Raw genomic sequence first — 12,840 nt, 5'->3', positions numbered from 1 at the left:
CGGGCTCGTGGGGTTTTTCGGTTTGGGGTCAGGGTTTGGATTTGGGGTCAGGGTTTGGGGTTGGGGTTTGGGTTTGGGGTCGGGGTTTGGGTTTGGGGTTTGGGTTTGGGGTCAGGGTTTGGGTTTGGGGTTTGGGTTTGGGGTCAGGGTTTGGGTTTGGGGGTCAGGGTTTGGGGTCAGGGGTCAGGGTTTGGGGTCGGGGTTTGGGGTCGGGGTTTGGGTTTGGGGTTGGGGTTTGGGGTCAGGGTTTGGGGTTGGGGTTTGGGGTTGGGGTTTGGGGTCGGGGTTTGGGGTTGGGGTTTGGGGTCAGGGTTTGGGGTCGGGGTTTGGGTTTGGGGTTGGGGTTTGGGGTCAGGGTTTGGGGTCAGGGGTCAGGGTTTGGGGTCAGGGTTTGGGGTCAGGGTTTGGGGTCAGGGTTTGGGGTCAGGGTTTGGGGTTGGGGTTGGGGTTTGGGGTCAGGGTTTGGGGTCAGGGTTTGGGGTTTGGGGTTTGGGGTTTGGGGTTGGGGTTTGGGGTCGGGGTTTGGGGTCAGGGTTTGGGGTTTGGGTTTGGGGTCAGGGTTTGGGGTTTGGGTTTGGGGTCAGGGTTTGGGGTTAGGGGTCAGGGTTTGGGGTTTGGGGTTGGGGTTTGGGGTCAGGGTTTGGGGTTGGGGTTTGGGGTTTGGGGTTGGGGGTCGGGGTTTGGGGTTGGGGTCAGGGTTTGGGGTTAGGGGTTGGGGTTTGGGTTAGAGTTTGGGGTCAGAGTTTGATTTTAGGGTTTGGTTTTAGAGTTTGGGGTTGGGGGTTTGGGGTGAGGGTTTGGGGTGAGGGTTTAGGGTGAGGGTTTGGGGTCAGGGTTTGGGGTGAGGGTTTAGGGTGAGGGTTTGGGTTAGAGTTTGGGTTTGGGGTCAGGGTTTGGGGTTAGGAATTGGGATTAGGAATTGGGGTCAGGGTTTGGGGTTAGGAATTGGGGTCAAGGTTTGGGGTCAGGGGTTAGGAATTGGGGTCAGGGTTTGGGGTTTGGGTTTTGTTTTAGGGTTTGGGGTCAGGGTTTGAGGTCAGGGTTTGGGGTTTGGGGTCGGGGTTTGGGGTCAGGGTTTGGAGTCAGGGTTTGGGGTCAGGGTTTGAGGTCAGGGTTTGGGGTTTGGGGTCGGGGTTTGGGGTCAGGGTTTGGGGTTGGGGTTTGGGGTTTGGGTTTGGGGTCAGGGTTTGGGGTTGGGGTTTGGGTTTGGGGTCAGGGTTTGGGGTCGGGGTTTGGGGTCAGGGTTTGGGGTCAGGGGTCAGGGTTTGGGGTTTGGGGTTGGGGTTAGGAATTGGGGTCAGGGTTTGGGGTTGGGGTTTGGGTTTGGGGTCGGGGTTTGGGTTTGGGGTTTGGGTTTGGGGTCAGGGTTTGGGTTTGGGGTTTGGGTTTGGGGTCAGGGTTTGGGTTTGGGGTCAGGGTTTGGGGTCAGGGGTCAGGGTTTGGGGTCGGGGTTTGGGGTCGGGGTTTGGGTTTGGGGTTGGGGTTTGGGGTCAGGGTTTGGGGTTGGGGTTTGGGGTTGGGGTTTGGGGTCGGGGTTTGGGGTTGGGGTTTGGGGTCAGGGTTTGGGGTCGGGGTTTGGGTTTGGGGTTGGGGTTTGGGGTCAGGGTTTGGGGTCAGGGGTCAGGGTTTGGGGTCAGGGTTTGGGGTCAGGGTTTGGGGTCAGGGTTTGGGGTTGGGGTTGGGGTTTGGGGTCAGGGTTTGGGGTTTGGGGTTTGGGGTTGGGGTTTGGGGTCGGGGTTTGGGGTCAGGGTTTGGGGTTTGGGTTTGGGGTCAGGGTTTGGGGTTTGGGTTTGGGGTCAGGGTTTGGGGTTAGGGGTCAGGGTTTGGGGTTTGGGGTTGGGGTTTGGGGTCAGGGTTTGGGGTTGGGGTTTGGGGTTTGGGGTTGGGGGTCGGGGTTTGGGGTTGGGGTCAGGGTTTGGGGTTAGGGGTTGGGGTTTGGGTTAGAGTTTGGGGTCAGAGTTTGATTTTAGGGTTTGGTTTTAGAGTTTGGGGTCAGGGTTTGGGGTGAGGGTTTAGGGTGAGGGTTTGGGTTAGAGTTTGGGTTTGGGGTCAGGGTTTGGGGTTAGGAATTGGGATTAGGAATTGGGGTCAGGGTTTGGGGTTAGGAATTGGGGTCAAGGTTTGGGGTCAGGGGTTAGGAATTGGGGTCAGGGTTTGGGGTTTGGGTTTTGTTTTAGGGTTTGGGGTCAGGGTTTGAGGTCAGGGTTTGGGGTTTGGGGTCGGGGTTTGGGGTCAGGGTTTGGAGTCAGGGTTTGGGGTCAGGGTTTGAGGTCAGGGTTTGGGGTTTGGGGTCGGGGTTTGGGGTCAGGGTTTGGGGTTGGGGTTTGGGGTTTGGGTTTGGGGTCAGGGTTTGGGGTTGGGGTTTGGGTTTGGGGTCAGGGTTTGGGGTCGGAGTTTGGGGTCAGGGTTTGGGGTCAGGGGTCAGGGTTTGGGGTTTGGGGTTGGGGTTAGGAATTGGGGTCAGGGTTTGGGGTTGGGGTTTGGGGTCCAGGTTTGGGGTCAGGGTTTGGGGTCAGGGTTTGGGTTTGGAGTTTGGGGTCAGGGTTTGGGTCAGAGTTTGGGGTCCGGGTTTGGGGTCAGGGTTTGAGGTCAGGGTTTGGGGTTTGGGGTCGGGGTTTGGGTTAGAGTTTGGGATTAGACTTTGGGGTCAGGGTTTGGAGTCAGGGTTGGGGTTTGGGGTCAGGGTTTGGGGTTTGTTTTAGGGTTTGGGGTCAAGGTTTGGGGTCAGGGGTTAGGAATTGCGGTCAGGGTTTGGGTTTGGGGTCAGGGTTTGGGGTTTGGGTTAGAGTTTGGGTTTGGGGTTTGGGTTAGAGTTGGGGTTTCGGGTCAGGGTTTGGGGTTTGGGGTCAGGGTTTGAGGTTAAGGTTTGGGATTAGGGTTCGAAGCAGCTCGTGGTCATTTTTGGTTTGGTTTTAGAACTCACAGGCAAATCAAGAAATGATTCCTGATTTCCCTTTTCTTATCCAGCTCAAGGGATTTGAAAAGTGGGAATGAAGGGATTTGAAAAGTGAGAATTAAGGAATTTTTGAAGTGAGAATTAAGGGATTTTAAGAGTGAGAATTAATGGATTTTGAAAGTGGAGATGAAGGGATTTGAAAAGTGGGAATTGAGGGATTTTGAAAGTGGGGATGATGGGATTTGAAAGTGGGAATGTGCGGATAAAGGGATTTTGATAAGTGAAAATGAAGGGATTTTGAAAGTGGGAACGTGGGGACAAGGGGGTTTTGAAAAGTGGGAATAAAGGCATTTGAAAAGTGGGAATGAAGGCATTTGAAAAGGGGGAATGTGGGGATTTTCAAAGTGGGAATGTGGGAATGAAGGCATTTTGAAAGTGCTCCAGGCAGCTGGAAAAAAACAAAATTTGAGTTTAAAAGGAAAAAAACAAAGGTGAAGGCAGAAAAATCCCAAAAATCTGCCTTGAGGTCAGTCAGCAGAAATGCAACCCATGGAAGGGAATTCCCACAGCTCCAAAGGAATTTTGGAATTCTAAATTTTGGAATTCCAAAGACTCTGGGAATTTTGAGCTGCATGGAATTTTTATTTCTCATCAGGGCGGAAGTGCAAGGAAAGGAAAAAATAAAATCAGGAATTTCAAGAGGGGCTCTAGGAAGCAAAGCCAATAAAATCAGCGATTCCAGCGGCGCGCCGCTCCCAGAAATCCGCTTTTCCCGGGAATGCGGGCTTACCTCGCTGAGGAAAATCTCCTTTTCCACCAGGATGGCCTTGCTGTACCGGAGCCCGCGCTGCGAGGACGAGTCCAGGGAGGAGCCGCGGAGCAGCGACACCGCCCGCTGCAGGAGCGAGCCCGGATCCTCGGGATCGGCTGTGGAAAACCGGGAAAAGACCGGGAATGGGGGATATTCCAGGCGGGAATGGGGGATATTCCTGGCTGGAATGGGGGGATATTCCTGGCGGGAATGGGGGGATATTCCTGGCTGGAATGGGGGGATATTCCAGCCGGGAATGGGGGGATATTCCAGCTGGGAATGGGGGACATTCCAGCCGGGAATGGGGGATATTCCAGCCGGGAATGGGGGGATATTCCAGCCGGGAATGGGGGGATATTCCAGCCGGGAATTGGGGATATTCCAGCCGGGAATGGGGGATATTCCAGCCGGGAATTGGGGATATTCCAGGCGGGAATGGGGGGATATTCCAGCCGGGAATGGGGGGATATTCCTGGCTGGAATGGGGGGATATTCCTGGCTGGAATGGGGGGATATTCCAGCCGGGAATGGGGGATATTCCAGCTGGGAATGGGGGATATTCCAGGCGGGAATGGGGGATATTCCAGCTGGGAATGGGGGATATTCCAGCCGGGAATGGGGGATATTCCAGCTGGGAATGGGGGGATACAGCCGGGAATGGGGGATATTCCAGCTGGGAATGGGGGGATATTCCAGCTGGGAATGGGGGGATATTCCAGGCGGGAATGGGGGGATATTCTAGCTGGGAATTTGGGATATTCCAGGCGGGAATGGGGGGATATTCCAGACGGGAATTTGGGATATTCCAGGCGGGAATGGGGGGGATACAGCCGGGAATGGGGGGATATTCCAGCAGCGAATGGGGGGATATTCCAGGCGGGAATGGGGGATATTCCAGGTGGGAATGGGGGATATTCCAGCCCAGAATGGGGGGATATTCCAGCTGGGAATGGGGGATATTCCAGGCGGGAATGGGGGATATTCCAGCCGGGAATGGGGGTTATTCCAGGCGGAAATTTGGGATATTCCAGCTGGGAATGCCACAGGGATCACTGGGTTGTGCCGGGCAAATTCCCAATTTTTGGGGGTTAAAATATCCTTTGGAAAGAGGGAGCCAAGTCCGTGTTCATCCCAGAGAGGAAAAGAAATCAGCAGCCACTGCCTGGAGTGAAAAATTTCTACTTTTCTAATTTATAAATGAAGTTTATTCATGAGATCCCAGATCCCAAACTGAAGGTTTGATCCCTGATTTTAAGGGTAGAAAAAATTGTAAAGAATTTTTGTCTTTTCCTCCCTTAATTAAAAAGAGGGGAAAGATCAAATCATTCCTTGTGTTGATTTTTATTCCAGGGAAAAAACTTATTTCTCAAACTGAGGGTTTTTAAGGGTAGATTTTAAGGATTTTTGTCTTTTCGTTCCCTTAATTTAAAAGAAGGAAAAGATCAAATCATTCCTTGTGTTGATTTTTATTTCAGGAAAAAAAAATATTCCCAAAATGGGAGTTTGATCCCTGTTTTTAAGGGTAAGTCTGAAGGTTTTTTGTCTTTTCCTTCCTTCAATTAAAAATAAGGAAAACGTCAAATAATTTCTTGTGTCGATTTTTATTCTTCTCCAATTATTCCCAAACTGAGGGTTTGATCCCTGTTTTTCAGGATAAGTCTGAAGAATTTTTGTCTTTTCCTCCCTTTAATTAAAAAGGAGGAAAAGATCAAATAATTTTTTGTGTTGATTTTTATTCCTCTCCAATTATTCCAGGAAAAAATTATTCCCAAAATGGGAGTTTGATCCCTGTTTTTAAGGATAAGTCTGAAGAATTTCTGTCTTTTCCTCCCTTTAATTAAAAATAAGGAAAAGGTCAAATCATTCCCTGTGTCAATTTTTATTCCTCTCCAATGATTCCAAGAGCAAAAGAAAAAAAAGGATTAATTGAATAGGAAAAATTAAGTTAAAATTGGGTGGTTTCAACTTTTTCAGCTCCATTTTTACTTTTGAGGTTGGGCAGGGAAAAGGGAAGGAAAAAAATCCAGATGAAAGGAAAAAAATCAAAAACTGATCCAAGAATCTCCAAATGATCCAAGAAAAACACGGCTGGAAATTTGGAGAATTGAAAGAATATTTGTGTGGTTTGAACCTTTTTTTGGGCTCTTTTGTGCCTTTTAATTTCACTTTTTCCACTCCCTGCTTTTCCAGGTGCCTCTGGAATCCTTGGAATTAGGGGAAAAATGGAGATTAAAAGCAGAAAAGTGGGAAATAAATGGATTTTCCAGTTCTTTTTCAGCATTGTGGTTTTGGGTCTAAAAAGGTGATTTTGCTCATTTTTCTTGCATTTTTCTCCCTGTGTTTCCTGCACCCAGAGCTCGGATTTTTCCATGGAAATCATGGAATTTTAAATCCCAGCTCAGCTCCAACACAATCCCTGATATTTTCAGGGATAAAAGTCAAAAAGAACATGGAAAACTCTTGGGAATACAACAAAAAACCAGGAATTTTGCAGGTCTCTCTGATATTTTTTCCTCCACGCAACTTCAAAATGAAAATCCAGAAAGGGGGAAAAAATCATTTAAAAATAATTAATAATTAATCCAATTAATGAGAGGAAGCTGAGCCTAGGTGCTGCTAAATCCCTCCTGGATTTAGGGAAGTTGCCCCAACCCTAAGGAAAAAAATTCCCAGAGGAAAAATCCCAAATCCTGGCACAGCCCAGGGCAGGAGCAGAAGGTGAAAGTGAAAGTGGCCGAGGCAGGAGGGAAAGTGAAAGTGAGAAATTCGGGAATGGCACCGGATCCGTGGGCGGAAACTTGGGAATGAGAAACTTGGGAAGGAGAAACTTGGGAATGGCACTGGATCCATGAGGAAAAGTTGGGAATGGCACCAGATCCATGGGGAAAAGTTGGGAATGGCACTGGATCCATGGGGAAAAGTTGGGAATGGCACCAGATCCATGGGGCAAAAATTGGGAATGGCACCGGATCCATGGGGAAAAGCTGGGAATGGCACCAGATCCATGGGGCAAAAGTTGGGAAGGAGAAGCTTGGGAATGGCACCGGATCCATTGGGAAACGCAAGGAAGGAGAAACTTGGGAATAGCACTGGATCCGTGGGGAAAAGGTTGGGAATGGCACCGGATCCATTGGGAAACTCAGGGAATGAGAAACTTGGGAATGGCATTCAGGGAATGAGAAGTTCAGGAATGGCATCAGATCCATTGGAAAACTCAGGGAAACTGAGAAACTTGGGAATGGCACTGGATCCACTGGGAAAGTCAGGGAAATTGAGAAACTTGGGAATGGCACTGGATCCACTGGGAAAGTCAGGGAAACTGAGAAACTTGGGAATGGCACTGGATCCACTGGGAAAGTCAGGGAAACTGAGAAACTTGGGAATGGCACTGGATCCATTGGGAAGTCAGGGAAATTGAGAAACTTGGGAATGGCATCAAGAAAAGATTCAGGGAACAAGAAACTTCGGAATGGCACTCAGGGAATGAGAAACTTAGGAATGGCTCTGGATCCGTGGGGCAAACTCGGAGAAGGAGGAATTTGGGAATGGCACTGAATCTGTCGGGCAAAGGTTGGGAATGGCACCGGATCCATTGGGAAACTCAGAGAAGGAGAAACCTGGGAATGGCACTCAGGGAATGAGAAACCCGGGAATGGCGCCAGATCCAAGGAACAAACTCAGGGAATGGGATCAGACATGGATGGCACAGGACTGGAGAATCCAGAGGGGATTATCCCTGCCCTGAAATCCTTGGGAATTCCCACTCTTTTCACCTGGAATTCAACCAGGCACTTCTGCAGCTCCCCAAATCATTCCCCAATCCAAGGAATGCTGAGATTCCTCCCTGCTGTGCAGGAATCACCCTCCAGGAATGCTGGAATTCCCGAGAATGCTGCCTCCTCCTCCTCCTCCTGGATGGGATTCTGGGAATCCTTTTGCTTGGAAAAGACTTCCCGGGATAGATCCCAACCATTCCCAGCGCTGCCAGAGCCACCCATGTCCCCAAGTGCCACCTCCATGGGGAATTCCCTCTGTGAATGGGGACCCTATCCCTGCCCAGTGCCTTTTCCATGGAGGAATTTTCCCTAAAATCCAATCCCAACCTCCCCTGGCTCAGCTGAGGCCGTGGATTCCCAGAATCCAGGTTTTTCCTTGGATCCCTTTTTCTGGGATCTCTGGATGGCCTCAGCACTCAGCAGCTTCCAAGGAGGAAAACTCCAGGCGATGGAAGCACGGAATTTGCCTTTTTTATTATTTTTTTAACCTTAAAATCTGAGTCGCATTCACTGCAGCCATTTGGATGTTGGCAAACGCTCAGAATTCCATGATCCAGCAATTTTCCTGGCTGGATCCCAAGGCTGGAATGAGCTGGAATATTTGGGAATCACCAGCAGGATCGGCTCTGGCACCACCACATCCCACTCAGGATTTATTCCAAACGTCTGGGGGAAATCCAGGAGCTTTTTATCCCGACCTGAGCATCCCAAAAATCTGTTGGTGTTCTCCTAGAGGTTCCTTAGGAATTCCCAAATTCTTTTGGAGTCCAATTCCCCCTGCCCTGATTTCCTTCCTTCCCTGGGGGAGATCTCCCAGAAAAAACAGAATTTCCCTGTGGTTGATCCCGAGATTTTTCCTTCTCCAACTGATCCCAAAATTTTTCTTTCTCCAACTGATCCCGAGATTTTTCCTTCTCCAACTGATCCCAAAATTTTTCCTTCTCCAACTGATCCCGAGATTTTTCCTTCTCCAACTGATCCCACTCCCGAGTGTCCTGCTGGGAACATCTCCCACAGCAGAAACTTTAGGAAAAACTGGATATTGGGAAAAATTTCCCCCCTAAAAAGCATTCCAGGGTGCTGGAAGTGGCACTTGGGGACATCAGTGGTGGCCTTGGCAGGGTTGGGAATGGCTGGATGGGATCTCCCGGGGTTTTTCCCACATGAACAACGCTGGAATTGCACATTCCCAGCTCCTCCTGCCTGTTTTTCCCAGCCCAGAACACGGGGAATTTATTATTTTTAATTCTTTTAAATTATTTTATTTTTTAAATTATTTTAACCCTGGATTTGCTGGTGGTTGGAGCTGTTATGGGATAACGGCTCTGACCTCACTCCACCCAACACGAGTGGGATTTTCCATGTTTTTCCAGGGAATGGGATGGACTGGGAGCAGAACAAAGCCTCTGGAATCACCCGGCCCCATGGAAGCAGCCGTGTGTTTCCTTGAGGAATCAAAAAACAATCCACAAATGCAAAAATTCCACCTTTTCCTCTGGAAACGGAGCTTCCATGAAGCTTCCAGGATGCAGCTCCACATTCCTAAATTAATCCTCATCAATCCTTAAATTGGGAATGATTTCCTGCTTGGGAATCCTTTCCTTTGCTGGATTTACCTGGGTGGTTGTTCCCAAGCAAACCCCGGGGCTGGACTGGATTTCCAATTCCCATGGGATGAGATTCCCTGGGAATGAGGACGTGGAGGCTGCAGGATTTGTTTGGATGGAGTTTAGGGGCTGCAGGGAATTCCTGGAATCTGAATTCCAGGGAATTCAGGGCACTCTCCAGAGAGCTCTGCCAGCTCGGATTTGATCCCACAGAAAAACCCAAATCCCACTGGATGGGCAGGGAATTTTAGGGAATTTTCGGGAATTTGATCCGTTCCCTCACAGGAAAAGAAGGTGATGTCCCTGTGATGTTCCTGCATTAAGCTAAAAAATTAAAAATCCCAAACCAACTTCTTTGTGCCATCAGAAATTGCAGCAACTCCGGCTGTTTCCAAATTCCCACCCTGGAGGTGGCTCCGAGGAAAGAATTCCAAAGGAAATGTTTCACACAGGGGGGGAAAGCTGGAGAAATCCAGGAAAATGATGGAGCCTCTCTGGAGTGGAAAAATTAAAGGGAAAAAACCTCCGTGGGAGGATGAGAGGTTGGAATTTTCCCTCTGGAAAAGGACAAAGCCAGATCTGCCCCACTCTGATGGAAAAATCTCCTCAGGGTGGGAATCCTGCAGCTAAAACCCTTCCAAGTGCCAATCCTTGGATTTTATCACCTCCCTCACGCTCCTCACAAAATTCAAAATGTGGTTTGTACACGTTAATTCATAAAAATCAGCTCTTGCTGCCTTTTATCTCAGCGATTTTTACCCCAAACCCCAATTTTGTCACCTGAGCCAGGGCTGTGGGTGACACCTGGCTCTTCCCAAGTCACCTGCACGGGAATTTCGGCACTTGGACAATAAAAAAAGCAACATTTTGTTTGTAAAATCAGCCAAAATCAGAGCTGCGATGACCTGGGAGAGCAGCAGTGCCAGGAACGACCTCCCTGAGGCAGAGAATTCCCTTTGGGAAAAGGGAAAAATAAATCAAAAAATCCCTCCAAACAAATCCCCTGTGGATCCTCAGGCTGGGGAAATCCCCCCCTGAAAATCCCCAATAAAAACAAGCAAAGCCAAAGAGTCCCTCGGGATTAGTGGGGTCTCATCATCAAAAAAAACACCCCAGATTGGGCAAAATCCAGAATTTATCCCCCAAAAATCAACATTTTCGCTTCGATTCTAAGCTAGAACAAGGAATTGGCCACTTTGGGAAGTGCCAGCTCCAAGGTGGGATTTTAAGGAATATTGAGGGTGAAGAGCTGGGAATTTAAGGAATATTCAAGGTGGCTGTGCTGTCACCAAAATCTGCAGGTTTGAGAGGAACGCCAAAAATAAATAAAGCAAATTGTACATAAAACCGATTTCAGAGCCACTTAACAGCCTCTGGTCCAAGGCAATTAATTGTAATTAATCACAACTCTTATCAGAGGAGATTAGCGTTTCTGAAATGCTCTGATAAGGAATTTTTTTGGCCGGAAAACAACAATTCCTGTGAAATCATTTAAAACAGAATTTATATGAAAGATTCCTTCCAGAGCAGAGCAGTGATTTCCAGACTCGACCACAGCAAAGCCCCCTGCTCACCACCAGCCTTTTATAAAAACCAGCGTGAGTTTGGAGCTGCACTATCCACTAAAAATGGATAAGAAATATCCATTTTTATCAAAGATTTGGGGTAAATCCATTAATTTTGCGTTCTGACTTGAGCAGCCCAAAAACAGCAGAGCACCTCCTGCATCATTCTGGATCATTTTGGATCATTCTGGATCATCACGGAATGCACGTTTTTTTAATTAAAATATCTTTGTTTCCACGGAGCAAGGACTATGATTTACAATTCTTTTTGTGCCATCCAACCTCCAGGTTGTTTTATCGTGATTTTTTTCCCCTTTGGGAGTGCAGACCTAGAGCCAGGCAAGCTCTGCTCCGATCCAAACCTTTGTGGGATAATTTGAGGACGATCTGGGACTCGAATTGTGCAAGACCAGAGCACAAACGTGTTTTTCTCCCCTTATAAGGTCGAATTTCAGCCCTGCAGCTGCTCCAAAGGGGGCCCAAGAGGCCTCCAGCCCCGCCAGGAAGGGCTCAGCACCCATCCATGCCGGTTTTATTCCCAAATCCAAATCCTGAAGGGCACCAGCCCGGCTCCCGGAGGCGCGTCCAAAAAAAGCACCGTGACTTTCGCAGGCCTTGCGATCGGCCAACTTGGAAAAGCCAACGTGTCCGTGGTGCGGCAGAAAATTTCCAAAGCAGCTGTTCCTACGTGTCCGAGGCTTGCAGGAGCTGCGATCCGCGCTTCCCTCCACCTCCCCCGGCAATGGCCACGGGAGAGGGGCGAAGGCGCCGTGCTTGCCCAGGGAAGGGCGGCACGGAGCACGGAGCCCTTTTTTACCCACCGAAGGGCGGGATGAAGCCGGTAAATCGCCTTTTTCCACAGGGATAACCCTTTGCTTGGCAGAGAAGGGCGGGATGGAGGCAGTAATCCCCCCCACCGCCCACACTTCTCACGGAATCCAGCAATCCCCTCCATCCCAGGGAAAGGCTGGACGGAGCCGCTCGCCCTCCTCTCTCCCGGGGAAGAGCGGGATGGAGCCGCTTGCCTTCCCCTCTCCCAGGGAAGGGCTGGATAGCGCAGCTCGCCTCAACGGAGAGCGGCATGGAGCCGGCAACCACCGCCCAAATCGCAGGGAAGGGCGCGATGGAGCCGCCCGCCCTCGCCCCCCGGCCCCGCTCACCCGTGCCCGGCTCGCCGCTCTGCCCGCGCCGCCTCTCGCCCATGGCCGGGGCTCGCTCGGCGCCGTCCCTCAGGCCGCCCTCATGGCCGCCCCGCCCGGCCCCCGGCGCGGCCCCGCTACCGGGCCGGCGGCATGAGGCGGTGCGGGGCGGCCGCCGCCATCCGCCGGCCCCAGGAAGTGGAAGGACGGAGCGGGCGGAGGGAGAGAAGGGAGGGAGGGAAGGAAGGAGGGGACGAGGGGCGGGAGCGGCGGGGAAAAAAACAGAAAGTGAAAACTGAACCGGAAAGACAGCGAGGGGCCGCCCGCGGGTTTTCCTCTTCCCGCGGTCACCGGCCCTCGGCTGCCCGCAGCCGGCTTTTCCTCTTCCGTGCCGTCATCGAGAGCTCCTGCCTCGGCCATCGGGGTTTGCCCTTGGCCGGGATCTTGCCGCAGTCTTGTCCTCGTCCTCCATCGCCTCCATGCCTGACTTCAGCTCTTCCCGCTGCCCCTTCCCTCATCCCCTCACATCGTGGGGAGAGACCTCTTTCTCTCCTCGGTCCTTTCCCCTCGGTGTTTTCCCTCTTTGGGGTCTTCTTTCAGTCTCCCTGACCAATTCAGGGATTATCCAGCTTTTCCCGCTGGCCCTTCACTCATTCTCCTGCTTTCAGCTCTGCCTTCCCCAGAGCCGCGTTTTGGGCCTTCCCTCAGTCCCCAAACTCCTTCCTTTGTCCCCTCACATCATGGCCAGAGCTCCTTTTCTCACCTCATCTTTCCCCCTTATTTCCTTGTTTTGGATCTTCTCTCTGTCCTATAACCTCATTTCCTCACCCCTCACATCATTCCTTGAGCCCTTTTCCTCACGTCAGGCCTTCCCCCTCAGTGTTTTCCCTCAGCTCCGTGTTTTGGGCCTTTCCTCAGTCCCAAAATTTCTCTTTATCCCCTCACACTTCTCATCATGACCAGAGCCCCTTCCCTCACCTCAGTCCTTCCCCCTCAGTATTTTATTTTACCTCAGCCCCTCCATACCTGACTTCAGCTTTTCCCGC

General features: G+C 50.7%; 1 protein-coding gene across 3 annotated transcripts in view; it reads right to left on the bottom strand.

Moving 5' to 3' along the window:
• TASOR2 (transcription activation suppressor family member 2) overlaps positions 1-12,069 on the bottom strand; it is a 50,092-nt gene extending 38,023 nt beyond the window's left edge. For 2 of the 3 annotated variants that reach the window (XM_063397142.1, XM_063397144.1), the window contains exons 1-2: positions 11,816-12,069; positions 3,687-3,823 (exon numbers count right to left, since the gene is read on the bottom strand). In XM_063397142.1, coding sequence (XP_063253212.1) covers positions 3,687-3,823; positions 11,816-11,858 — 180 coding nt within the window. In that variant the 5' untranslated portion in view covers positions 11,859-12,069. The remainder of the gene's footprint in view (positions 1-3,686; positions 3,824-11,815) is intronic. The other variant, XM_063397145.1, reaches the window with a different exon arrangement.
• Positions 12,070-12,840: the final 771 nt, after the last annotated feature.

The sequence above is a fragment of the Prinia subflava genome, chromosome 4, assembly GCF_021018805.1.
Source record: "Prinia subflava isolate CZ2003 ecotype Zambia chromosome 4, Cam_Psub_1.2, whole genome shotgun sequence".
Classification (NCBI taxonomy): domain Eukaryota; kingdom Metazoa; phylum Chordata; class Aves; order Passeriformes; family Cisticolidae; genus Prinia; species Prinia subflava.
This window is presented reverse-complemented; position numbering and strand designations above follow the sequence as displayed.